Source organism: Ovis aries, chromosome 5 (genome assembly GCF_016772045.2).
Source record: "Ovis aries strain OAR_USU_Benz2616 breed Rambouillet chromosome 5, ARS-UI_Ramb_v3.0, whole genome shotgun sequence".
Classification (NCBI taxonomy): Eukaryota; Metazoa; Chordata; class Mammalia; order Artiodactyla; family Bovidae; genus Ovis; species Ovis aries.
The window spans coordinates 37,849,438-37,875,958 of NC_056058.1; the positions used below are offsets into that span (position 1 = coordinate 37,849,438).

A 26,521-nucleotide genomic window follows, 5' to 3' on the forward strand; every position below is an offset into this window, starting at 1 on the left:
CGTGAGAGTTGGACCATAAAGAAGGCTGAGCACTGAAGAACTGATGCTTTTGAATTGTGGTGTTGGAGAAGACTCTTGAGAGTTCCTTGGACAGCAAGTTGATCAAATCAGTTAATCCTAAAGGAAATCAACCCTGAATATTTATTGGAGGGATTGATGTGTAAGCTGAAGCTCCAGTACTTTGGCCACCTAATGCGAAGAGCCATTTCATTGGAAAAGACCCTGATACTGGGCAGGAGGAGAAAGGGGCAGCAGAGGATGAGATAGTTGGATGGATTCACTGACTCACATGAACATGAGTCTGAGCAAGCCCCAGGAGATAGTGAAGGATGGGGAAGCCTGGTATGCTGTCGTCCATGGGGTCACAAAGAGTTGGACATGACTTAGCACCTGAATAACAACAACAAAGAAATAGTTAGGAAGGATGCCCACTGCTTCTGCTAGTTAGCAGGCAGAGCATGGAGCCACAAAGTAGAAAGTAAGATTAAAGGTGGAGGAAACTGAGGTCACTGACGGTCCAAATTGCTAATGGACTGGAAATGCAAGATGAAAGACAAGTGCTAGTTACATGGATGCCAGGAGAGAGCAGTACACAGGTACTTACTTAGGGAAGAAAGCAGGATGGCAGGCACCGAGTGCAGAGCTGGAGGAGATGGGAGGAGCTGGAGGCAAAGACTGGTCCGGTGGGCTAGGGAGAGGACAGAAAGTGGATGAACTTAGTCTTGTACCTTCCTTAGCATTTACTAGAAGTAAGGGGACTTCCCTGGTAATGCATTGGTTAAGACTCCGTGCACCCAATGCAGGGGGGGTGGATTTGATTCCTGGTCAGGGAACTAAGATCGCACATGCTGTACAGCAACTGACCTTGCAAGTTCTGAAGCTGTGTACCACAACTAGAGAGTCTGTGCACCACAACAAAAGATCCCGCTTGACACAATGAAGATCTCATGTGCTGCACTAAGACCTGATGCAGCCGAGTAAATAAAAAAAAATAAAAATGAAAGTTAAGCTTACTCTGCCAGCTAAAGAACAGCGACCAGCTGAGGTGCATGCTGAAGCAAAGGGAATGCAGGATGGATAGTAAAAAGTAGTGATAAATGCCAGCTACAACCACACAACTGGTCACAGAAATGAGGACAAAAAGTGTTATAAGTATTTCCTTATTTTGTTATACATGTCTGTGTTATATATACATAAATTAGCAAATATCTTTTTATTTCTTTTCTTCTCTTAACACTCTTAAGATAAGCTGTATTGACTTTGTGTCAGTACTTCAGTATTTCTAGGGCTTCCCAGGTGGCGCTAGTGATAAACAACCTGCCTGCCAATGCAGGAAAGATTTAAGAGATGTGGGTTCAATCCCTGGGTCGGGAAGATCCCCTAAAGGGCATGGCAACCTACTGCAGTATTCTTGCCTGCAGAATCCCATGGACTGAGGATCCTGGAGGGCAAGTGTTCATAGTGTGGCAAAGAGTTGGACATGATTGAATCAACTTAGCACACGCAAAAAAATGTAAGGGGTGGTGAATGGGGTTTTTCCCTTGGGATTTAGGACTTTTCCTTTCTCCAGATTTCCCTGGTGGCTCAGATGGTAAAGCGTCTGTCTACAATGAGGAAGACCTGTGTTCGATCCCTGGGTCAGGAAGATCCCCTGGAGAAGGAAATGGCAATCCACTCCAGTACTATTGCCTGGAAAATCTACAGTCCATGGGGGTCGCAAAGAGTCGGACACAACTGAGCAACTTCATGTTCACTTTCTCCAGACATCGCACACCCTAAGGCAGCAGAAAGCTAGTGAGAGGCAACTGAGAGAGCATGGCCATGGGAGGCACTCAACTTCTAAGTGAAGAGTGAAAGGGGCATACCGAGAAGGCACTGGGGCAGGCTTTGCATGGGGGCTGAACCGAGCACCCCTGAAGCAGTGCTTCTCTAAACAAGGGTGGCTCACCTGCACTACCACCTCCCTGCAGGTTTTTGGACAAATGACTTCCTGATCTTACACTTGATGTACTCAGAATCTCTGAAGGAAGACCTGCAAATCTGCTCCATCAGCAAGCAACCTGGGTGACTTTTAAGCAGTCAACTTGAAAAGATCCATTGATCGAGATTTCCCTGGCAGTCCAGTGGTTAAGAACCTGTGCTTCCACTGCAGGTTCTATCCCTGGTGGGGGGACTAAGATCCCACATGCTGTGCAGTGTGGCCAACCCCTGCCCCCACCCCGCCAAAACAAAAACATTAAACCAATTAAATAAAAAATTAAACCCCAAAATACAAAAAGATTTCTTCAGTCTGTTTACAGTGTGTTCTGGGAAGAGAGGCCTACACTGTACTCCGCTGCTACCTTAGTTGATTTAGTGAGTCATTTCCATTTGCTCACCCTGCTGTGGGATTTGAAGGGGATGGGCAAGAGGTCATTGCAAGCAATGGTTCCAAACTTTAGCTGTGTGTCAGAATCACATGGATATCTTTTATTTTATATTGAAATGAAGATTTACATATTGGGTCGGTTTGGACTCATTTCCATTACAGGTTATTACAAGATACTGACATATGCTATATAGTTCCGTGTGCTATACAGTAAACCCTTGTTGTTTATTTTATATATAGAAGTGTGTATCTATTAATACCATAATCCAAATTTATCCTTCCCCTTTCCCTTTCCCTTTTGGAAACTATGTGTTTGGTTTCTATTTCTATGAGTCTGCTGTTTTGTAAAATAAGTTGACTTGTATTATATTTTTTAGCTTCCACATATAAGTGATGTGATATATATTTGTCTTTCTCTGCCTGACTTACTTCACTTAGCATGATAATTTCTAATTCCATCCATATTGCTGCAAATGGCAATGTTTTCATTCTGTTTTATGACTGAGTAATATCCCATTGTATGCATATATACCATGTCTTTATCCATCACATGAATCACATAAATTTATATCTTTTGCAAGTTGCTTTGGGAATAACCCAGAGCAATTAAAATCAAAAGTTTGCATTTGAGATCCAGATATCCCTGATCACTCAGTTGGTGAGGAATCCACCTGCAATGCAAAAGACCCCAGTTCGACTCCTGAGCCAGGAAGATCCCCTGGAGAAGGGAAAGGCTACCCTCTCCAGTATTCTGGTGGAGAATTCCATGGACTGTATAGTCCATGGGGTCTCAAAGAGTCAAACACAACTGAAAGACTTTCACTAAAAGCATTTAAGGCTTGTGAGTGGCTGTAATGGGCAACCAAATAGGAGCACTATTGCACCAAAAGGGACCTTAACCCTTTTGGTACCACATATGCCCTCTCAAAATGTTTGAGATACGTTGAAAATACATAGTATTGGGACTTCCCTGGTAGTCCAATTGTTAAGACTCTGTGCTCCCAACGCAAGGGGCATGAGACTGATCCCTGATTAAGGAACTAAGATCCTGCATGCCACATGGTGCACCCTCCATATACAAAGGAAAGCTATTATACTAATGCATGGTTATGAAAAATTAAAATTTTATTTAGGTGGGCCATTTTTGAATGTCAAAATGTTCTTGGTTTAGTAATTCTATGTCGTTCAGACAAGTAGTAACACATATTTGTTGTTTAGTTGCTAAGCCATGTCCGATTCTTTTGTGACCCCATGGACTGTAAGCCCTCCAAGCTCCTCTGTCCATGGGATTTCCCAGGCAGGCAAGAATACTGGAGGTTTCCATTTTCTCCAGGAGATCTTCCCAACCAAGGGATTAAACCCGCATCTCTTGCATTGGCAGATTCTTTACCACTGAGCCACCAGGGAAGCCCAATATGTACTTATTAGGTAGTAAATAAAAAAGATATAACAGTAAGCCTAACAAATGACATAATTTCAAAGAAGTTACAAACACTATTTCAAGGTGTCTGCAACAATTGCAAGGAATCTGTAAATGGCTATGATTTCTGTTGGTGACTTGAATACTACTGTGATTCATAATTTCCAGAGAGCAGAGGCATCTGCTGGGAGCTTATTATGAACACAAACCTCAGATGAGCTGTATCTCTGGGGTCCATCAGAGCAACAGCCAGCTCCATTCCCACTTCATCTCCAGGTAAAAGAATTAGTTCTTCAATCAGAAATAATTTGATAAGTGGAAAGGTATCTCAAATTAAAAAGAATTATCAATAAACATTCTAGTTTTTCATCTTTTGGGGCCATTTCTATTTCTCCCATGAATTTCTGTCCACATTCCTGCCAAAATGTTATGTCTCTCTTTAGTAGCTCTTTATCTATTAGAGATGTTAATTGATTTCTCTTTTGGTCAAAAATTAACAAAATTTGCCAATTTGTCATTTATCGGTTTACTTTATACATGGGTGTCTTTGATAAACAGATATTATATTCAAAGATCAATCTTTGCAATTTCTTTAGAAAGATCTTTACCTTGTCAGTTGAAGGTGAACATATACCTTGGTTTACATGCTTACTTCCAACTCCTTACTCTTTATTTTGAAACATAAGTAAAGAGGTTTGTTTATTTTCTAAATAGTAAACAAATTATATTTTAACATTCACTATGGTGAGAAATACCAGGAAAGATAAAAGCAGCCTCTGACAACTTGAAACTGACCTCACACCATCAGCCAACTTAGGGCTAGACCTTGATGTTCTTCTGTTGAACATAAACACAGAACAGTATCAGACAAAGCCATCTGATACTGAAATAAAGGAAGAAAAAAGCAAGATACTCATACCGACCTTCTATGACACCCATCTCTCCAACCTCCCACCCCAACCCAAACACACACACTTAACACTTGTGCTGACAAAACCTGTTACAGCCCAAGTCTAGAGGAAGCAGGGTCCACTTGTTGTTCTGTCTGTCCCAGGACCCTGCTCACCTTACCCTCAGGCCCTCCTGAAGTTCAACGTTTGGTGCTGATGTCTTCTTACCTTGACCAGAGAGAATGGGGCTATACTTCAAGCTTCCAATCCAGCATGTACGGGTCTTAGAAGTCACCACTCCATCCCAACAAATAAAAAAGCAGAACAAACTGAAAAATCAACAATTCTTCTTAGATCTATCAGAGAAGTGAGGTTGTTACTGAAAGCTCAGCCTCTCTGTACTCTCGTGCTGAATCAAATCCCAGGGGAAGAGTTTTGGGTGAAACAGAAAAGGATAGCTTTATTGCTTTGCCAGGCTAAGAGAGACACAGCACTTCTGCATCAAAAAACTACATATCTCAACTCCAGAGAACTTGATGAGGATTTTATAACAGTATGTCAGAGGTGGGGTCTCTGACAAGATTAGGGCGTGAGCAGGGCTTTCACTACTTAGTCTCCACTCAGGTCTCCTAATCTTGATGAGTTTCTCTAGTCCCTTTAATCTTGCCTCAGGTGATTTCTTGACTCAGTCACTCAGTCTGACTCTTTGTGACCCCATGAACTGCAGCACGCCAAGCCTCCCTGTTCACCAACTCCCAGAGCCTACCCAAACTCATGTCCATTGAGTCGGTGAGGCCATCCAACCACCTCATCCTCTGTCATCCCCTTCTCCTCCTGCCCTCAATCTTACCCAGCATCAGGGTCTTTTCAAATGAGTGAGCTCTTTGCATCAGGTGGCCAAAGTACTGGAGTTTCAGCTTCAACATCAGTCCTTCCAAAGATCACCCAGGACTGATCTCCTTTAAGTTGGATCTCCTTGCAGTCCAAGGGACTCTCAAGAGTCTTCTCAATACCACAATTTAAAGGCATCAATTCTTTGGTGTTAAACTTTATTTATAGTCCAACTCTCACATCCATACATGACTACTGGAAAAACCATAGCCTTGACTTGATGGATCTTTGTCAGCAAAGTAATGTCTCTGCTTTTCAATATGCTATCTAGGTTAGTCATAACTTTCCTTTCAAAGAGTAAGCATCTTTTAATTTCATGGTTGCAATCACCATCTGCAGTGATTTTGGAGCCCAAAAAATAGTCCGACACTGTTTCCACTCTTTCCCATCTATTTCCCATGAAGTGATGGGACCGGATGCCATGATCTTCGTTTTCTGAATATTGAGCTTTAAGCCAACTTTTCCACTCTGCTCTTTCACTTTCATCAAGAAGCTCTTTAGTTCTTCTTCACTTTCTGCCATAAGGGTGGTGTCATCTGCATATCTGAGGTTTTTGATATTTCTCCTGGTAATCTTGATTCCAGCTTGTGCTTCCTCCAGCCCAGCATTTCTCATGATGTACTCTGCATAGAAGTTAAATAAGCAGGGTGACAATATTGGAACCAGTCTGTTGTTCCATGTCCAGTTCTAACTGTTGCTTCCTGACCTACATACAGGTTTCTCAAAAGACAGGTCAGGTGGTCTTGTACTCCCATCTCTTTAAGAATTTTCTATAGTTTATTTTGATCCACACAGTCAAAGGCTTTGGCACAGTCAATAAAGCAGAAATAGATGTTTTTCTGGAACTCTCTTGCTTTTTTGATGATCCAGTGGAAGTTGGCAATTTGATCTCTGGTTCCTCTGCCTTTTCTAAACCAATGTGAACATCTGAAAGATCATGGTTCACATATTGCTGAAGCCTGGCTTGGACAATTTTGAGCATTACTTTACTGGCGTAAAAAGTGCAATTGTGCAGTAGTTTGAGCATTCTTTGGCATTGCCTTTCTTTGGGACTGGCATGAAAACTGACCTTTTCCAGTCCTGTGGCCACTGCTGAGTTTTCCAAATTTGCTGACATATTGAGTGCAGCACTTTCACAGCATCATCTTTTAGGATTTGAAAGAGCTCGACTGGAATTCCATCACCTCCACTAGCTTTGTTCATACTGATGCTTCCTAAGGCCCTCTGGACCTCACATTCCAGGATGTCTGGCTCTAGGTGAGTGATCACAGTATCGTGATTATCCAGGTCATGAACATCTTTTTTGTACAATTCTTCTGTGTATTCTTGCCACCTCTTCTTAATATCTTCTGTTTCTGTCAAGTCCATACCATTTTTGTCCTTTTTGAGCTCATCATGCAAAGAGTTGACTCATTGGAAAAGACTCTGAAACTGAGAGGGATTGGGGGCAGGAGGAGAAGGGGATAACAGAGGATGAGATGGCTGGATGGCATCACCGACTTGATGGACTTGAGTCTGAGTGAACTCTGGGAGTTGGCGATGGACAGGGAGGCCTGGCATGCTGCAACTCATGGGGTCGCAAAGAGTTGGATGACTGAGTGACTGAACTGAACTGAACTTGCATGAAATGTTCAGTTGGTATCTCTAATTTTCTTGAAGAGATCTCTAGTCTTTCTCATTCTATTGTTTTCCTCTATTTCTTTTGCACTGATCACCAAGGAAGGCTCTCTTATCTCTCCTTGCTATTCTTTGGAACTCTGCATTCAAATGGCTATATCTTTCCTTTTCTCCTTTGCTTTTGGCTTCTCTTCTTTTCACAGCTATTTGTAAGCCCTCCTCAGACAGCCATTTTTCTTTTTTGCTTTTCTTTTTCTTGGGGATGATCTTGATCCCTGACTCCTGTACAATGTCATGAATCTCTGTCCATAGTTCATCAGGCCCTCTGTCTATCAGATCTAGAAATCAGATTGATTATATTCTTTGCAGCCAAAGATGGAGAAGCTCTATACAGTCAGCAAAAGCAAGACTGGGAGCTGACTGTGGCTCAGATCATGAGCTCCTTATTGCCAAATTCAGACTTAAAGAAAGTGCGGAAAACCACTAAACCATTCAGGCATGACCTAAATCAAATCCCTTATGATTATACAGTGGAAGTGAGAAACAGATTTAAGGAACTAGATTTCTTGACTGCTCCTCCCTTATTAGCAACAGTTTGAATCCCTTATTTGGAACTCAGGGAAGGTTATAATGGCTGGAGTCTTGCCTACAAGAAATGGAAGACAGAGAGGCTTCCATTTCTGGGAGCCCCATAGGCCCCTACTCGGCTTCAAAGTCCCAGGGCAAACCACTGCCCCTCCACCCCCAACAATTGGAGAGACAGGCAGATTCAGAGATTTGCAACTTAAGTCAAAAACCTCCTCACAAATAGAAACCTTCTTAGACACTAGTGCTAGGGCAGGAAATCCTGGGCTGTAATGGACAAATTGCTGGGGGCTCAGTGTCATCAAGTCTGGAAGTTAAAAACTCCAGGGGCTCTAGCCATCAGTGGTCCCCACACTTTTGTGAGTTTTATCTTTAAGAGCTCTACCAGATTCTCACATTGAAAATCCAAGAAAAAGTAGTTAGATTGAAATACACTGTAGCAGTCTGTTGTTCACAAGGCTGCTCTGTGATAGCTTATGATTAATGATGATGGATTCAAGATTTCCAAAGAAGATTTAGCTTCTGGACCAGGAATCAGGCTTGATCACTCAAGAGCTTTTGTATAGCAGAGTTTTATTAAAGTAAGAAGGGACAGAGAAAGCTTCTGACATAGACATCAAAAGGGGGATAGAGAGTATACCACTCACTAGTCTTAGCAAGGGAGCTATATACTTTTTAAATTGGCTATTACAATAAATCAAAAGAATGTCTCAAGGTTGTAAAGATTGTACTAGACCCACTCTGCAATTTACATTTTAAGATGACAGGATTAGAACTAACAATAGATCTTACCAGACCCACTCCTGTAATATACACTTTAAGATGACAGGATTAGTCTGAAGGTTCTCAAGAAGGAGAAACATGTCCTCAAGCAGGATACATTGTTGTCATATACAGAGTTTAAGAAAAAACATATCCTTGAGCAAGATGAGATGTTTCGTTGTACAATCATCAGCTCTGGGCTTAAAGAAAAAAGTTTTTCCTTCTCTCCTCCTTGAGAACTCCAGACCCTTATCTCCTCCTCGGGGACCCCAGACTTCTTATCAGCCTACCTAGGAATTGACTGTCTCACCTGAAGAAAAATTTTACCACAGCCTCACCAGCCTAGGAGAAGGGAACTACCCAATCCCATCCCTCTAGCCATCCAGCTTCTCTAAGTGGGAAAAGCACTGAGAAGCACTGGTAAAGTACATAGCCCAGGGGCACAGGCTCTCTAAAATACTAGGACTTAATCATAGGATTATAAAATGCTTCTCCTCCCCAACTATTTACCAGCAGTTCCTTTTACCCAGTATATCATGTGTGACTTTCAACAAAAATTTTCAAGTTGTACCAAAATGTAAAATAGATAGTTTGAAGAGAGACAGCAAGGACCATAACCAGACTCAGATATGGCAGGGACATTGGAATTTTCAGAGCAATTTGAAGCAACTATGATTAAGATGCTATGACTTCCCTGGTGGTCTAGTGATTAAGACTCTACACTGGCAATGCAGGGAGCCCAGGTTGAATCCCTGATCAGGGAACTATATCCCACAAGCCACAACTAAGACCTGGGGTAGCTAAATAAATATATAAATAAAGTATGCTAAGGGCTCTAAAGGAAAAAGTAGACAACATGTGAGAGCAAACCGATGAGTAATGTGTGAGCAGAGAGATGGAAATTTTAAGAATTAAAAATAAATACTAGAGTTCAAAAATGTCACCAGAAAGGAAGAATGCCTTTGATAGCAGTCCCCAACTTTTTGGTTCTAGGGATGGTTACATGGAGGGCAGTTTTCCCATGCACAATGGGAGAGGGATGGTTTAAAAGCAACATCTTCCTTGCATGCACAGTTCACAGTGTGATCACACTCCTATTGAAGGAGGAAACAGAGCTGGACTCGATCTTAGGGCAGACTGTGAACATTAGGCTACATGCATGGTCACCTTCCCAACGGACTCTGAATTTGTGCCTGGTATCTATAGAAATGGCATACCAATGGAAAACCAGAGCTCCCGGAGCCTCAGGACTTGTGTACTTGGACTCTCCGTCTAAAAGAATATGCTAATTATCTCTGTAACAGAACAAAGTCATAAATTCCATTCTGTTTATCAGGATATGACCACAGGCCTATTGATAAATGTCCACTGTTTAACTATCTAGGCTTATGACGCATGAATCATGGGTTAACTTTGATCGTATCTCTCTTTTACCTTGTCCAGACTAGTTTCAAGGAATCTGGGGAGGTGGGTTTGAGCAAGTACACTTGGGGTATATAAGGTTGTCACAAAAACTGGTCGGGGTCCTTGGCTAAGAGGAGACTCTGTCTTGGGCCCGCTGGTGTAATATACTGCACTCCACTATCTGCATTGTCCTTCTGAGTGAGTTTGTTTCCTGGAATGCATGGCTACAACACTATGAGAATCGATACTGCCACTGATCTGACAGGAGGCAGAGCTCAGGTGATAGTGGGAGAGATAAGAAGTAGCTGCAAATATGGATGAAGCTTTACGTGCTTACCCGCTGCTTACCTCCTACTTGGCAATCCAGTTCCTAACAAGCTATGGACCGGTACTGGTACATGGCCCGAGGGGTGGGGACCCCTGACTTTGATGGTCTCATTACTAGACTACATACAGCTGAGGAAAGAATCTCTGCTCTTCAGGATATGACAATGTTACTGTGTCCTGGCTCACTCTGCTTGCCACACAAGTCAATAGATCAGAGGTGAGGAGTTGAGGCAAGGAATATGACTTTATTTGGAAAGCTGGATCACCAAGATGGCAGACTAATGTCTCAAAATAGCTATCTTATAGGGGTCTGAATTCCAGTTTCTTTCACAGAACAGAGAGAGAGGAGATGAGAAGTAAAGAAGAAGGCCATTTACCTTGCTAAATAGAAGAAAGAAAGAAAGAAAGTCACTCAGTCGTGTCCAACTGTTTGCGACCCCATGGACTGTAGCCTACCAGGCTCTTCCGTCCATGGGATTTTCCAGGCAAGAATACTGGAATGGGTTGCCATTTCCTTCTCCAGGGGAATCTTCCTGATTGAACCCGAGTCTCCCGCATTGTAGGCAGACGCTTTACCATCTGAGCCACTAGGAGGGGATATATTAATTTCTTCTATTCTGCCACCTTTCACAGGTGGGCTTGGTCAGATTCTCTCTAACAAAGGCACTTTAGTTGAACAGTCAGGTAGAGGGGCAGGGTTCCCTGAGGCAGGCCATTATGTATGATTATAATAACAAAAAGCAATGAAAAACAAAGACTAAAGCCAAAGAAACAGATCCAACATGGAGTCAAAGTTGGCTCTTCCCTGCAAAAACAATAGAAACAACGGAAAAGTAAACAAAAAAGACAGATTAAAAAAAAAAAAACAAACAGACTATCTAAGAAATGTGAGATAATGAAAGAAGTTGCAACATACGCATAAGGGAAATACAAAGAGAAGAAACACAAGAAACAATTGAAGCAATCAAGGCCAAGAATTTCCCCAAATTAAGAGCTCTGTATAATCAAAGCAATGGTTTTTCCATTGCTAATCATGTATGGATGTGAGAGTTGGACCATAAAAAAGACTGAACACCAAAGAACTGATGCTTTCAAACTGCAGTGTTGGAGAAGACTCTTGAGAGTCATTTGGATTGCAAGGAGATCAAACCAGTCAATTCTAAAGGAAATCAACCCTGAATAGTCATTTGAGGGACTGTTGCTGAAGCTCTAATGCTTTGGTCACCTGATTCAAAGAGCCGACAAAATGGAAAAGACCCTGACGCTGGAAAAGACTGAAGACAAAAGGTGAATGGGGTGGCAGAGGAGGAGATGGTTAGATAGCAACATCAACTCCATGGACATGAATTTGACCAAACTCCAGGAGATAGTGAGGGACAGAGCAGCCTGTTGTGCTGTAGTCCATGGGGTCACAAAGTGTCAGAAATGACTTAACAACTGAACAACAACAATCAAAACAGGCAGAGATCAAGGAAGTTAAGGGAATACCAAGCAGGTGTCAGCTACAAATTGGTACTTGTCAAGAGTTTGCCATCGGCCTCTAGAGATGGAATCCTGTGCTGCTGCAGCTGTTGACCTTCGACATGCCCTCAAGGCAGTTCAGCATGGTGAATGAGGCACTCTGTGCTCCAAGGAATGTGGTAAAACAGGTCTTTAGATATGTTTTTAGGAACTGACTTCAAGATCTCAATCCTTGCATCTGCTCATATCTAGAAAAGCACTTCATGGTGACATCAGGTCCTCCTAACTAGCAGAAAACCTTTTGCAAAATGAGTGTTTGATTGCATTGGACTCAATCTTCACCAAAATCTTTTTTTTATTGACCTTCCCCTACTACCTGTTTGGAGCAGTCTCTCAGAGCTATCTGAGGTGCTGTCTTCCAGGCTGAAGTCCTCATTTTAGGCCAAATAAAATTTAACTTACAACTCTCACATTGTGCATCTTTTTAGTCAATACAGGGAAAATGCTTCCAAACCCACACATATGGATACCACATTCAACTGCAAAAATAATAATAATAATAATAATACAAAATAAATAAGTAATTTTAAAAAAATCAAAGGGATAATGGGATCCAGGATTCTACTTGGAAAACATGAAGGAAATAAGATGAGGGACATGTAGAAGCCAAATTCTTACCACTGTACTGTCTTGTCAGTTCTCTACAGTTAAGACTGAGGTGAAACCAGACAACAAATATTAAGAAGTTTCCCCCTGGTCCCTGGTACCTGGATACTGCCTGATACTTTAATCTCCACCTAATCACCCATAAATGAACACTTAAGACTCTCTGTCTAAAAGAATATCAGCCTTCAGTGAAGCTGCAGTCTCAGTTCCAGTAGAGGTCAGCAGAGGTGGAAGAGGTGGAAGCCCCCAGGCACTCACACGTGGACAAAGCTCAGGGCCCCAGGGAGGAGGAGGCAAGGACCCCAACCTGGGTCTCCACCCCCATCTCTGCCTTCCAGACTGAGTCAGAGGGCACCTCCTGCTGGAGAATTGCCCCGCCTACCCTATGCCTGGCTCTGGTAGACGGAGATGTGTTTACCTGCTTTAGGATGCCAGGCAGCCCCCAGGGAACCAACTGGTCTGTCAGGTACACTGCATTTTAGCCCCAGACAGGGGTCACAGCCTTGTCATAGCAAAGGCACTTGTATAACTCTATGAAGCTATGAGTCATGCCATGTAAGGCCATCCAAAATGGATGGATCACAGTGAACAGTTCTCTGGCAAATCATGGTCCACTGGAGGAGGGAATGGCAAACTACTCCAACATTCTTGGCTGGATAACCCCGTGGAAAGTACGAAAAGGCAAAAATATATGATACTGGAAGATGAGCCCCCAGGTCAGAAGGTGTCCACTATGCTACCGGGAAAGAGCAGAGGGCAATTACTAATAGCTCTAGAGAGAATGAAGTAGCTGGGCCAAAGCAGAAAAGATGCTCAGTTGCGGATGTGTCTGGTGGTGAAAGTAAAGTCTGATGCTGTAAAGAACAATATTACATAGGAAACTGGAATATTAGGTCCATGAATCAAGGTAAACTGGATGTGGTGAAATAGCAGATGGCAAGATTGAACACTGACTTCTTATAGGAATCAGTGAACTAAAAAGGACAGGAATGGGAGAATTTAGTTCAGATGACCGTTAAATCTACTACTGTGGACAAGAATCCCTTAGAAGAAATGGAGCAGCCCTCACAGAAAATGAAGTCTAAAATGCAGTGCTTGGGTGCAGTCTGAAAAACAACAGAATGATCTTGGTTTGTTTCCAAGGCAAACCATTCAACATCATAGTAATCGAAGTATTCCCCAGCCATTGATGCCAAAGAAGCTGAAGTTGACTGGTTCTAAAAAGAAAAAGATGTCCTTTTCATCATAGGAGATTGAAAGGCAAAAGTAGGAAGTCAAGAGATATCTGGAAAAACAGGCAAGTTTGGCCTTGGAGTACAGAATGAAGCAGGGCAAATACTAAAAGAGTTCTGTCTAAAGAACACGCTGGTTATAGTAAACGTTCTTTTTCAATAACTCAAGAGACAACTCTACACATGGACATCAGCAAATGGTCAATATTGAAATCAAATTGATTATATTCTTTACAGCCAGAGATGGAGAAATTCTATACAGTCAGTAAAAACAAAATCTGGAGCTGACTGTGGCTTAGATCACAAGCTCCTTATTGCAAAATTTAGACTTAAAGAAAGTAGGGAAAACCACTAGGCCATTCAGATGTGACCTGAATCAGATCTCTTATGATTATACAGTAGAAGCGATGAATAGGTTCAAGAGATTAGATCTGGTAGACAGAGTGCCTGAAGAACTATGGGCAGAGATTCATCACATTACACAGTAGGTGGTGACCAAAACTGTCTCCAAGAAAAAGAAACGCAAAAAGGTAAAATGGTTGTCTGAGGAGGCCTTACAAATTGCTGAGGAAAGAAGAGAAGTGAAAGACTAGGGAGAAAGGGAAAGATATATCCAACTGAATACAGAGTTCCAGAGAATAGCAAGGAGAGATAAGTAGGCCTTCTTAAATGAACAAAGCAAAGAAATAGAGGAAAACAATAGGATGGGAAAGACAAGAGATCTCTTCAGGAAAACTGGAGATATCAAGGGAACATTCCATGTAAGGATGGGCATGATAAAGGACAGAAATGGTAGGGACCTAATAGAAGCAGAAGACATTAAGAAGAGATGGCAAGAATACCCAGAAGAGCTATACAAAAAAGGTCTTAATGACCTGGAAAACCACAATGGTGTGGTCACTCACCTAAAGCAAGACATCCTGGAGTGTGAAGTCAAGTGGGCCTTAGGAAGAATTACTTTGAACAAAGCTAGTGGAGGTGATGGAATCCCAGCTGAGGTTTTTAAAATCCTGAAACATGATGCTGTTAAAGTGCTTCATTTGATATGTCAGCAAATTTGTAAAAACAGCAATGGCCACAGAACTGGAAAGATCTGTTTTCATTTCAATCCCAAAGAAGGGCAATGACAAAGAATGTTCAAACTACTGAACAATTGAGTTCATTTCACATGCTAGCAAGTTTATGCTCAAAATCTTAGGCTTCAGCAATGCCTGAATGGAGAACTTCCAGATGTATAAGCTGAGTTGCAAAGAGGCAGAGTAGCCAGAGAACAAATTGCCAACATTCGTTGGATCATGAAGAAAGCAAGGGAGTTCCAGGAAAACATCAAATTCTGCTTCACTGACTACACTAAAGCCTTTGACTATGTGGGTCACAACAAACTGTGGAAAATTCTTAAAGAGATGGGAAAACCAGACCACCTGACCTGTCTCCTGAGAAACTTGTATGTGGCTTAAGAAGCATCAGTTATAACATTACATGGAACAAATGACTGGTTCCTAATTGGGAAAGGAGTACAACACAGTATATTGTCATCCTGCTTATTTAACTTCTATGCAGAGTACATCATGCAAAATGCTGGGCTGGATAAAGCACAAGCTGGAATCAAGATTGCCAGGAGAAATATCAACAACCTCAGATATGCGCATTGATACCACTTTAATGGCTGAAAGTGAAGAGGAACTAAAGAGTGTCTTGATGAGGGTGAAAGAGAAGAGTGAAAAAGTTGGCTTAAAACTCAGCATTCAAAAAACTAAGATCATGGCATCTGGTCTCATCACTTCATGGCAAATAGGAGGGAAAAAAGTGGAAGCAGTGACAAATTTTATTTTCTTGGGCTCCAAAGTCATTGCAGATGGTGGCTGCAGCCATGAAATTAAAAGGCACTTGCTCCTTGGAAGAAAAGCTATGACAAAACTAGACAGCATACTAAAATGTACTTTGCCGACAAAGGTCTGTATAGTCAAAGCTATGGTTTTTCCAGTAGTCACGTAAGAATGTGAGAGTTGGATCATAGAGAAAGTTGAGTGCTGAAAAGTTCGTGCAGTTGAATTGTGGTCTTGACAGTCCCTTGGACAGCAAGGAGATCCAACCGGTGGATCCCAAAGGAAATCAACCCTGAATAATCTTTAGAAGGACTGTTGCTAGAGCCATAATACTTTGACTAGTAGATCCCCAAATAACCTGACTGCAAAAACCTTTGTGTCTTCTGTTTCGTCTGCAATGTTATACTGACAGGCAGACTATAAAAATGTTCTGGCTGTTTCTGAGATTTGATACTTTGGCATATTTAATGTACAATTTCAAGAAGGCACAAAACTCTTTACATTGCTTACTAACATAAGATAGACTGAAATGGAGTTTGTATTATAATAAGTAACTAGTAGTTAGTGCCAGAAAACACTGGACTTTACTGGTAGCTATGATGGTACAGATGATAAAGTGAAACTCAGAGAAAGAAATAACATTGTCCAGGTTGCTCAGCTCCTACCTGTCAGACTCTACCTCTGACCTATGTACCACATTTCAGTGGACAGTGAGTTCTAAATCGATTCTCACTCCTTGCTCACTTTTAGCATGCAGATCAGAAGAAAGACTGTCCCTGGCAATTCTGGGGAAAAGGCAAAAATGTATTTATGAGCCTTCACTGCATGGAAATAGGAGTGTTCATGGAGGAAAGACTCATTGTGAAACTGATAACTACCATGTTTCCTTGACATCTTTGATCCAAATGCTTTCAGGTGAGGCTACTCAGCTCATAGCCTCACCCCAACCAGCCTGAAGGGGCTGAGGGGTACAGAGGAGGATGTGCCACAAGAATATCTGAGCTTCTGGAAGAAGGAACAGAACAAGAGAGGAAGCCTCAGAAGGGTGGGCATGGCTACACTCTCCATGTCCCCAGGACCTTCTTAAAGGCCCTCATTACCTCCCTGTTCCTCAGGCTGTAAATGAGTGGGTTGAGCATCGGAGCAATGATGGTGTAGAAGGTGGAGATGGCTCTGTCTTCTGCTGGCGTCCTAGCGGAAGCTTTCTGCATGTAGTTAAATAGGCCACCGCCATAGTAAAGACCCACCACAGTCAGGTGCGAGGAGCAAGTAGTCAGCGCCTTCTGTTTCCCCTCAGTGGAGGTCATGTTAACAGTCATGAGGATCCGGGCATAGGAAGCCACAACGACCCCTAGGGGCAGCAGCATCATGACTACACAGCAAGCATAGATGAGGTCTTGAAAAAGCGAGGTGTCTGCACAGGAGAGCTGCAACAGGGTGGGGACCTCACAGAAGAAGTGGTCCACCTGGAGAGAGCCACAGTAGGGGAAGCTGAAGACCATGCCCACATAAATTACACTGTCAGTCACTCCAACCATCCAGGATGCAAGGGCCATCACGCAGCAGGCCTTCCAGTTCATGAGCACAGGGTACCGCAGAGGGAGACACACAGCCACATACCTGTCATAGGCCATGACTGCCAGGAGGAAGCACTCAGCACTTCCTACCATGACCACTAGGAAGACCTGAGTGGCACAGCCACCCCGAGAGATGAACTTACTTCCCGAGAGGAAGTTGGCTGCCATCTTGGGCACCACTGCGCCCATCATGGTCAGGTCCATGGTGGAGACCTGACTAAGAAAAAAGTACATGGGAGTGTGCAGGCGCCTGTCAGCTTGTATGAGCAGGAGGAAGAGGATGTTGCCAGTCAGAGAAGCAGCAGAGGCCAGAAGGACAAGGGTAAAAAGGAAGAAGTCATATGGTGAGTAGCTGAACAGACCCAAAAGGATGAAATCTGACAGGGAGGTATGGTTCCATACGTCCATGGCCTTCAGCCTAAGAAAAAAAATAAATGAGCAAACATAAGAACAAAATGACTAACCTGGCATCGCCATTGTACAAGGAAAATAACTTCCTCTGGTTTCTTTTAAAGGACAGTGCTCAACCCTCTGTCTCAGCCCCATCCTTTCCTCCTACAGTGAAAATCCATCTCCTCTCCATTGTCTCCAGGATTTGAGCTTATTTCTCTTGAAAGACTAGGAAGCAGGCCCCCAGTGGGGGAAGGTCAGAGAATGCAAGGTAGACAGAGAACTTTTAATTAGCAAGTGAATACCTAGAGATTTAGGGAAAGAGAATATAGATTTAAGAAGATATAGGGGAATAAAATTTGTCACCCCAAAATGTCACTTTGGCATTTGGATTATTTCAAACGAAAACAATCAAGACCTTAAAGACTAAAGAAGAAGCTTTAACCTTCCCCCAACCGCTTAAAAGAATTTCACTAAAAGACTCATCCCGGAATAGATCTATCATCAGAGAGATCTGCAAAGAACATGGATTTAGAGTGTATGTGTGGGGGAAACTGTGGGCAGAGTCTGCTCTGTCCCAGCATGGCCCAGAAAACATTTATTTACCAAATTTTGGTTTTTCATCCCCATGTCCATCACCTTCCTCCCCTTTGAAGTCCCAAACTACTAACCTCAACATCCTACTTTGTCTTGAAAGCTGAAGATGGTATTTAAAATGAGGGTTTTAGCCCTTTTGGTGAGTTACTCAGATTTCCTGAGTCTCTCTCAGGTATGCATGTTCTTAAACCTGTATTTGATTTTCTCCTGTGGATCTGTCTCATGTCAATTTAGTTCCTAGACCAGCCAGAAACTAGGCAGGTGGAAGAAAATTTCTTCTTCTCTGATTTGGAGAAGGTGAGTACTGGGGATAGAGAGAAAGAGAGAAGGATGTGGGAAAGGGGTGACAGCTGTAAATGTAAGTTATATTTATAAATTGAAAATAAAGGGATAGAGTCCTATCCTCACTTTACTTAGCAATTGCTTAGAAAATGTATACTTGTAAGTTCCTCATCTCTCTGAAATGTATGTAAACATTTTAAGAGTAAAATAAAAATATTTTCTTAAGAACTTAGAACCCAATTCTTGGAAACATTATTGTCAAAAAAGATAGAGTCCTTACCTCCCAGGCTCTGCAGGCAGGCAGGACCCTAACTTCAGCAGGCACCTTGCTCCAAGTTATCTCTTGTCATAACATGTGAGAACTTGGTATTTCCTTTGGATGAAGACAAGTGACAAACACAGAGAGTCACACCAATTACCAGGTGAATCAAGAATGAACTCCATGTGACAAATGGTGCTGTCAATTCCTCTTCCTTGAGGACTATTGTTGTTTATCTTGAGAGCATGCAAGTAATGAGTAGTCACTGCCTGGCTGTACAAAGGGTTCAAATTCCTCTGTCTTTGCAACCTCTTAGCTGATTACCTGTAAACACACATCAAATTCTGATTTAATGTTTATACAAAAATAAAACTGCTTTCTGGGCTTCCCTGATGGCTCAGTGGTAAAGAATCTTCCATCCCTAGCCTGGGAAGAGCCCACATATTGCGGAGCAACTAAGTCCTTGTGCCACAACTATTGAGCCTGTGCTCTAGAGCCTGGGAACCACATCTACTGAATCCCACATGCCCTAGAGACCATGCTCCACAACAAAAGAAGCCATTTCTGTAAGAAGTCTGAGCACCTCAATGAGAGATTGTGCCCCACTCTCCACAACTATAGCAAAGCCTGAGCAGCAACAAAGATCCAGCACAACCAAAAATAAAATAAATAAATAATTTTTAAAAAAAAAAAAAAAACTGTTTTCTTTCTCTTCTACCTTTGTGGATAGGTTTTAAAAATGGGGAAGAGACTGACTTGGCTTTTAATTATATTTTCCCAACACAGCAGGCACTACAACAGAGTTGTGACACAACAGTGTCATGTCAAATACACAAGAGAGCCTCAGAAATGCCTCTCTGGAAGTATGCCAACCCTTCACCCTACTCCATTACTTGAACTGTGGGGTATGTGAGGGCAGGGACTTGGACATGACTATCTCTCAGTTGTCCATCAGTCTCTTTAGTGCCTAAACTCAGTTGACTCTAAACTGGTTAGAACCAGTAACTGTTCCAAGAGTCAGTGACACTCACTGAACTTACCAAGGAAGAAATAGTGCTCACACCACAAGTGGTGGGTCTCCAGGGGTGCATTTTTGGAGTGTGCTGCTTCTGTCTTGTTTGATGTCACAATTGCAATTCAAGCATTCCCTCTAATAAAAACTGGAAAGAATGTCAAAGAGAAACAGACTTCCATTAGGAAGATAATTATGAATAGAAAAGATAGGAAGAATGAGATTGCTGGAGTCCGGTGGTCATGACTGGGGTCATGTTATGTCTGTCTCTAAGACATTAAAGAGAATGTTTTCAGAAATGTGCACATCTTGGTTCCACTGCAGGGACTATGGGTACTGGGTCTGGATAAGGTCTCATCATATGATTTTTTTTGAAAGATCCCCAAGTAATTCTAATGAAATATAGGTTTACACACTGGTATAGGTCAATGTGCCTGCACAATGCCATTTTCATCTTAGCAGAGATGAGATAAATGGCTAGAATCAGGAGATCACAGCAGGAGACAGGGAAATCCTACGACATAGTGAGATACAGAGATATACCAGCCAAGAGAGCCAGAGAATAGCTCAAGGAGGTAGATTCCTGATCAGCACAAGCAGGAATGAAGCATAGCCATGGACGCCAGCCTGATGGGGGCACATTTGAGGCAGTGACACAACAGGTCTGTCTTCCTACTTTGGAACTGAGTCCAGAGACTGGAGAACAGTAAGCAATGATAGCAATTTTGCTCAAGAAAACTAAGAATACCATCTTTCAAGTCTCTGACTTTGGCAACAAGGAGGTATCTTTGTATCCAGCCTGACACTCTATAGACTGAACACGGAAGTCAGATCCGCTTCTTCCCCTTCCCAGTCACCTTTGTCCCTCATCTGTTTAGTCTTCCCTCACCCCCTTCAGCACTTACCAGACCCATTCAGTTCCCTACAGTTCACCTTCTACTCCACCCAGTGGAGTATAGCAGAGATGGGTCAGACCTAAGAAGTATGCAAAGATCTAGTCCTCAGAACAATGCATGAGCAAGCTGTCATCTGAGAAAGACTCTTACACAGAGTCTCCTCTAACTCCACAGCTCTAACTAAAAATTTTACAATTAACTATCCAAGATATTCTTCTCCTTCTTACAAAATTGATGAGCTCATATCCCAGGTTTATAACTTTAGTTGGAGAGCAGATATCTTGAGACCCAATTCAGTACATAATGACCCCAGGGGATGGACAGAAACTCTACTTCAAGGAAGAAGCCAAAATTAATGAAATGGCTATAGGACAAAATTTATTCCCCATAACCCTGGATCTGAAAAATACCCCAGAGTCCCACCTAAACAAAGGGAGGAGGCACACACGAGACATCCCTTGACACATCCACATATGCTTCCCTCGGGGTTCTTCACCCTCACATCACCCATAGGGGCTGGGAGACAATGTGATCACCAAAGAATATCAGAGCAAATGTCTAGCTCCATTCTGAGAATTTAATTGTGAATAATGAGAAGTAGAGATTAGTTAGTTCTTCTGCAAATCTTGTATTCAACTGATGTCCTATAATTTTTCTACTCAATTATTGGTTGTTCATTCAACAAATAATTATTGGGCATTGTGGATTTAAATGAGGACCAGCCGAACAAGGAAGGTAAAAGCTACTTATTCAGAGTTTGGTACAGCAAGGAAATCAGTCCTGATCACTTGCATTTTGGCAGAGACTCTATGGCAGGCAGTCTACCTTTCTGAGTTCTTCACTGACTTTTGTAATAAAAGACCAAGAGAAAAAGAAACAGACAAGAAAAAAAAAATTTATTACCACGAATGTATGCAGATCTTCCCAGGTGGTGCAGTGGTAAAGAACCTATCTGCTAATGTAGGAGCAGCAGGAGACATGGGTTCAGTCCCAGGGTCGGGAAGATCCCCCAGAGGAGGGCACAACAACCCACTCCAATAGTCTTGCCTGAGAATTCCATGGACAGAGGAGCCTGGAGAGCTCCCCTGGAGAGTTGGACATGACTAAGCATGACATGTATGACTAAGTATACATGTATGCATAACTAATGTGTACATAGGAGATAACCCAGGAAAGTGCATAACTCTGAGATGACTTAGCATTCAGGCTTAAACACCATCTTAATTGCAAAAGAGGAGAGAGGATATAGGCCGATTAAGGGAAAATACAACCCACTCCAGTATTCTTGCCTGGAGGATCCCAGGCACGGGGGAGCCTGGTGGGCTGGCATCTATGGAGTTGCACAGAGTCAGACACGACTGAAGTCACTTAGCAGCAGTAGCAGCAGCACATGATTTTTAGGAAAGATAATTGGGACTTAGAAGGGTAGACAGGAGATATGATAGTTTCTGACAAAGTTCATCTGGATGTGGTATCACTTCTAGTGTCTTTTCCCATGATGAGAGTCAAATTTTCATTTGTGTTAAAACTCCTGGGGAAGGGATTCATGACAACTACACTTGTTTTGGAGGATATGTTTATAGACCCATAACAGGAGTTCAGAGAAGGTTTCAAGTTCCTTTCACTCAAAATAATCATTACAGAAAAGTGGAATATTTGGGAGTATTGTATTATCTTCCCCTCCAAGACAAATAGTAGACAGAGAAATAACTAACAGAAGAAAGAAAGATCTTCCTGGATCTTTCTACTAGCATGGAATTCTCCAGGCAAGAATATGAACGGTCTCCATATTCATAAATTTAGACTATGAACTGAAGCTCAGCAAGAGTATTGCAGCAATATTAAATTGCCTGCTAATTGGAAGAAGGGATGGAGCCAGAAAACAGAGTGCTCTCAATCATGGGTTAGCCAGTGTTTTGTTAGAGAAAATTGTAAATTTGTTATACCTGAATTGATACATCATTAAATCAGATAGTAAACTGTGGAAGATGCATATTGTAAATATTACAACAGCCGCTTAAAACTAAAAACGAGAGAAAGTGATATACCTAAAAGGTGAGGGGAAAAAAATCGAATGCCAATTTTGATTAATTTCAAAGAATGTCAATAGGAGAAATCATTTTTGTAAATGAATAACAGATGATAGAAGTGGAAAACAAGGAAAAACATGTTAGATTTCAATTCAACCAGAGCAATAACTACAATAAATATAAATGAACTAAACATTTCAATGGAAGTGAATATTTAGCCAGAGGTTTAAAAAATAAAAAGAGCTTATGATATGGTACTTTTTATAAGCAACTCACTTTAAAACTAAAGAATAGATAGGAAAGTGAAAGAATAGGGAAAGATATATCTTATAAACAATAATCATGAGAAACTTGGTGAAATTATATTAACATCATGAAGGCACAAGAAAAGGAAATTAGCAGTAACAAAAATATTCATCACATAATTATACACAATTAATTGTAATTACAGATGTCAATCAAAAAGACCTACATAATTTACTCCCACCACAACACCTAGGTGTCAGTAGAGACTAAGCGGAGAAATTGTATTTCCATACCCACCTGTCACTAATGAGGTGGTAACCCCCCTTTTATCCAGTGGAACAGTCTTAGAGGAGACCTACAAAAATTAAAGCCTGAAAACCACAGCCTTATAATATCCCAAATGTCCAAGTTATGATCAAATATCATTCATGATATCAAAAATCCAGGAAAAACTCAAACTAAATGAGAAGACAACAGATGCCAAAATTGAAATGATGATATGTCAAAATGCATGAAAGATCTTAAATCAACTATTATAAAAATGCCTCCATAGGCAATTAAAATACATTCAAGACAAATAAAAAAGAGACGATCTCAACAAAGAAGGAGAAGATAAAATGAAAAACATGAAAAATTTTAGAACTCAGAATAAAATATCTGAAATTTAAAACCCAATGGTTGTACTAAAGAACAAAAAGGAGAAGACAAAGAAAAGAATCAGTGAATCTGAAGATAATACAAGAGGGAGTACCTAATGTGAACAATATAAAGAAGATTGACTAAGAAAAGAGGAACAGCCTCAGGACATGTCTGCACTGTAACAGAAGATCTAGCAATCATGTGATCAAAGTTCCAGAAAGTAGATGAAGGAGGGTGGAGCTGAAAAAGTATGCAAACAAAAACTCACTATAGGTAGCCAATAGATAAATGAATAACCTAGAGCTTTAAGAAGTTGCAAAAACCTCTAACAAGATAAACCCAAAGCAATCCAAGCAATGACATCATAGCCAGACTTCTGAAAATTAAACAAAATGAAAATTAAAGTAGTGAGTGAGAAAGGACATATTACATACAGTGGGACAAATCTTTTGACAGCAAATTTCTTATAGGAAACAGTAATGGACAGAAGGAAGAGACACAACAGTATTTAAGTCCTAAAGGAAAAGAATTGTCATTTGATATCTTTTGAAAATATATTTTAGTAAAGAAAAGGAAATGAAATAATTTAAGAAAACTAAGAGAATCTGTTGGGAGAAAATCTGCTCTAAAAAAATGACTTAAAGAATTTTTCTAAACAGAATACAAATGACAAAATAAGGATTCTTGGGAAAAAAATAAAGAACGAAAATATGAGAAATATTTTAGTTTTCCAAATTATGTTTGAAGGATGAAGAAAAATATTACATTGTCTAATGTGGTTCTCAATAAACTTAGGAAATACTTTAGAAAATTAAGTTAAAATGCATTGGATAAAGGGACATAAAGGGAAATAAGTTTTCTAACTCACTCATATGGATAAAATGTTAATATTGGTAGATTTGGAAAAGCTATGTGTATAGTTCAATATCTAGAGTTGCTTTAAAAAAAAGTTACACAAAGAGATACAATAAAAAACACTTAAGGTAAATAAGGGTGAAATATTATAAGAAAAGACTCATCTAATGCTGCGTATAAGAGACTAACTTCTGAAGTAAGGGCACACAGACTGAAATTTAAGTGATCTATGCAAACCAAAACAAATAAAGAAGCTGTGTAGCTACTTGCTGCTGCTGCTGCTGCTAAGTCACTTCAGTCGTGTCCGACTCTATGCGACCCTATAGACGGCAGCCCACCAGGCTCCCCTGTCCCTGGGATTCTCCAGGCAAGAACATTGGAGTGGGTTGCCATTTCCTTCTCCAATGCATGAAAGTGAAAAGTGAAAGTGAAGTGACTCAGTCGTGTTCTACTCTTAGTGATCCCATGGACTGCAGCCCACCAGGCTCCTCCGTCCGTGGGGGTTTCCAGGCAAGAGTACTGGAGTGGGGTGCCATTGCCTTCTCCCATGAACCGATTTAGTACCCAGTTAATAGGAGCCACAGGGCCGCCGAAAGCCCGCAGCAATGAAAACCTAGACAGAATTGATATGTTTTAGGAACTGTGGTGTTGGAGAAAACTCTTGAGAGTCCCTTGGACTGCAAGGAGATCCAACCAGTCCATTCTAAAGGAGATCAACCCTGGGATTTCTTTGGAAGGAATGATGCTAAAGCTGAAACTCTAGTACTTTGGTCACCTCATGCCAAGTGTTGACTCTTTGGAAAAGACTCTGACGCTGGGAGGGATTGGGGGCAGGAGGAGAAGGGGACGACAGAGAATGAGATGGCTGGATGGCATCACCGACTCAATGGACGATGGACATAAGTTTGAGTGAACTCCGGGAGATGGTGATGGACAGGGAGGCCTGGCATGCTGCGATTCATGGGGTCGCAAAGAGTCGGACACGACTGAGCGACTGAACTGAACTGAGGATGATATCATCAAATTGAATCTAAGGGAAGGAAAGAAGCAGAATTTCCTGATATTAAATACAAGACTTCAGCAAAGTGGTGCCAGGCAATTCAGAATGAGAGTAAGAAGGGCTATTCAATGGAATTCTGGTTTTGGTAAGAATAGTCTGAGCCATAGAAGAAGAGTGATGCCTGGGAATAGACGTCCTTATGGAGTTATCACTGGCCTTGCATCTAGGAAAGCAACTGGAATTCAAAAAAGAATTAGTCCTATGAATTGACCACCTCTGAGTGACAAGAATATAGAACGATATTTTCCAACATTAGAAAGGAAGGCAAACCTTCTGAGACTAAATGAATAGAGCAGGGATAACCAGTTGCAGCTCTCACAGACCTAACCAGTTAAATGGAAAAAATTACATTCCAGCCGGTTTTACCAGGAGTGGAAATAAATTAAGTCATCAGAAAGACACTTGTCAGGGAGCTTTTCTTTTCAGAAGAGGCCTGAAGGTTCAAGCCCAGCTGAACGCAGAGCAACTAGACGATGTAGTAGCAAAGAGAACTCATCAATAGAGAACTTCTATCACAAATGGAGGAATTTTGACTGTATCCATTGATAATCCAGGAGGAGCGCAGTGCCCAGTAACTCAGAAACCACAATCAACTCGTACTGCTGTGCCCTCATTCTGGACAAAACGGGATCAATCTGATGTAAAGAAAGTTCCTAAAGGTGTCCCCCTACAATTTGAAATAAACAGTGTTGGAAAACAGATGGGGATGACTTTTAATGAGCCACTTGGGATCCTGAAGGAACAGAGAGCCACTTTCAACAAAGGAGGTAGCCGCTTTGTAACCATGGGATAGATCCCATGTCAAAGGAACTTTTGAATGATGACTCTTAAAAATTTAATTGCTTGAAGAGTTCATCACAGAAATTCAAGAAACTTTATTTCAAAATATTCACAAGGCTAAAGAACTCATTTTTGTTTTTGAAGTATTTTTTAAACATGTATAAATAATAGCCTGAAAGAATAAGAGGGACTATACCTATATGTTCTTAAAGATTTCATGGTTGGTCCAGACAGAACAATTCTGTTTGACTGTTTTGATTTCTCATGTAGCAGAAAGAAGGTGGAAAGACAGAAATTGATTATTTTATGATAGTAGTATTTAGGATCGCATCACCTTTGCCCATTTTTTACACCTTGCCATGGTAAATCTTGGTCTTCAAAATTTAAAGTAGGTCCCTTTGTTGCTGTCACTTATACTTTAATACTGTTCATGTAATAACTGCAGTTGT

The 26,521-nt window shown here is 41.4% G+C and overlaps 1 protein-coding gene and 1 pseudogene across 1 annotated transcript; one reads left to right on the plus strand and one right to left on the minus strand.

Moving 5' to 3' along the window:
• Nucleotides 1–16,504: 16,504 nt before the first annotated feature.
• LOC101110674 (olfactory receptor 2M3-like) lies at nt 16,505–17,434 on the minus strand. The gene has a single exon (XM_004009406.3). It carries the CDS (start codon nt 17,432–17,434, stop codon nt 16,505–16,507), a length of 930 nt encoding a protein of 309 aa, XP_004009455.3.
• A 7,345-nt stretch (nt 17,435–24,779) lies between these two features.
• LOC101105409 (UAP56-interacting factor-like) lies at nt 24,780–26,085 on the plus strand (annotated as a pseudogene).
• Nucleotides 26,086–26,521: the final 436 nt, after the last annotated feature.

What these genes read in the sequence shown, in the direction of transcription:
- LOC101110674 (XM_004009406.3), bottom strand. Translation starts at nt 17,434, where the DNA reads ATGGACGTATGGAACCATACCTCCCTGTCAGATTTCATCCTTTTGGGT.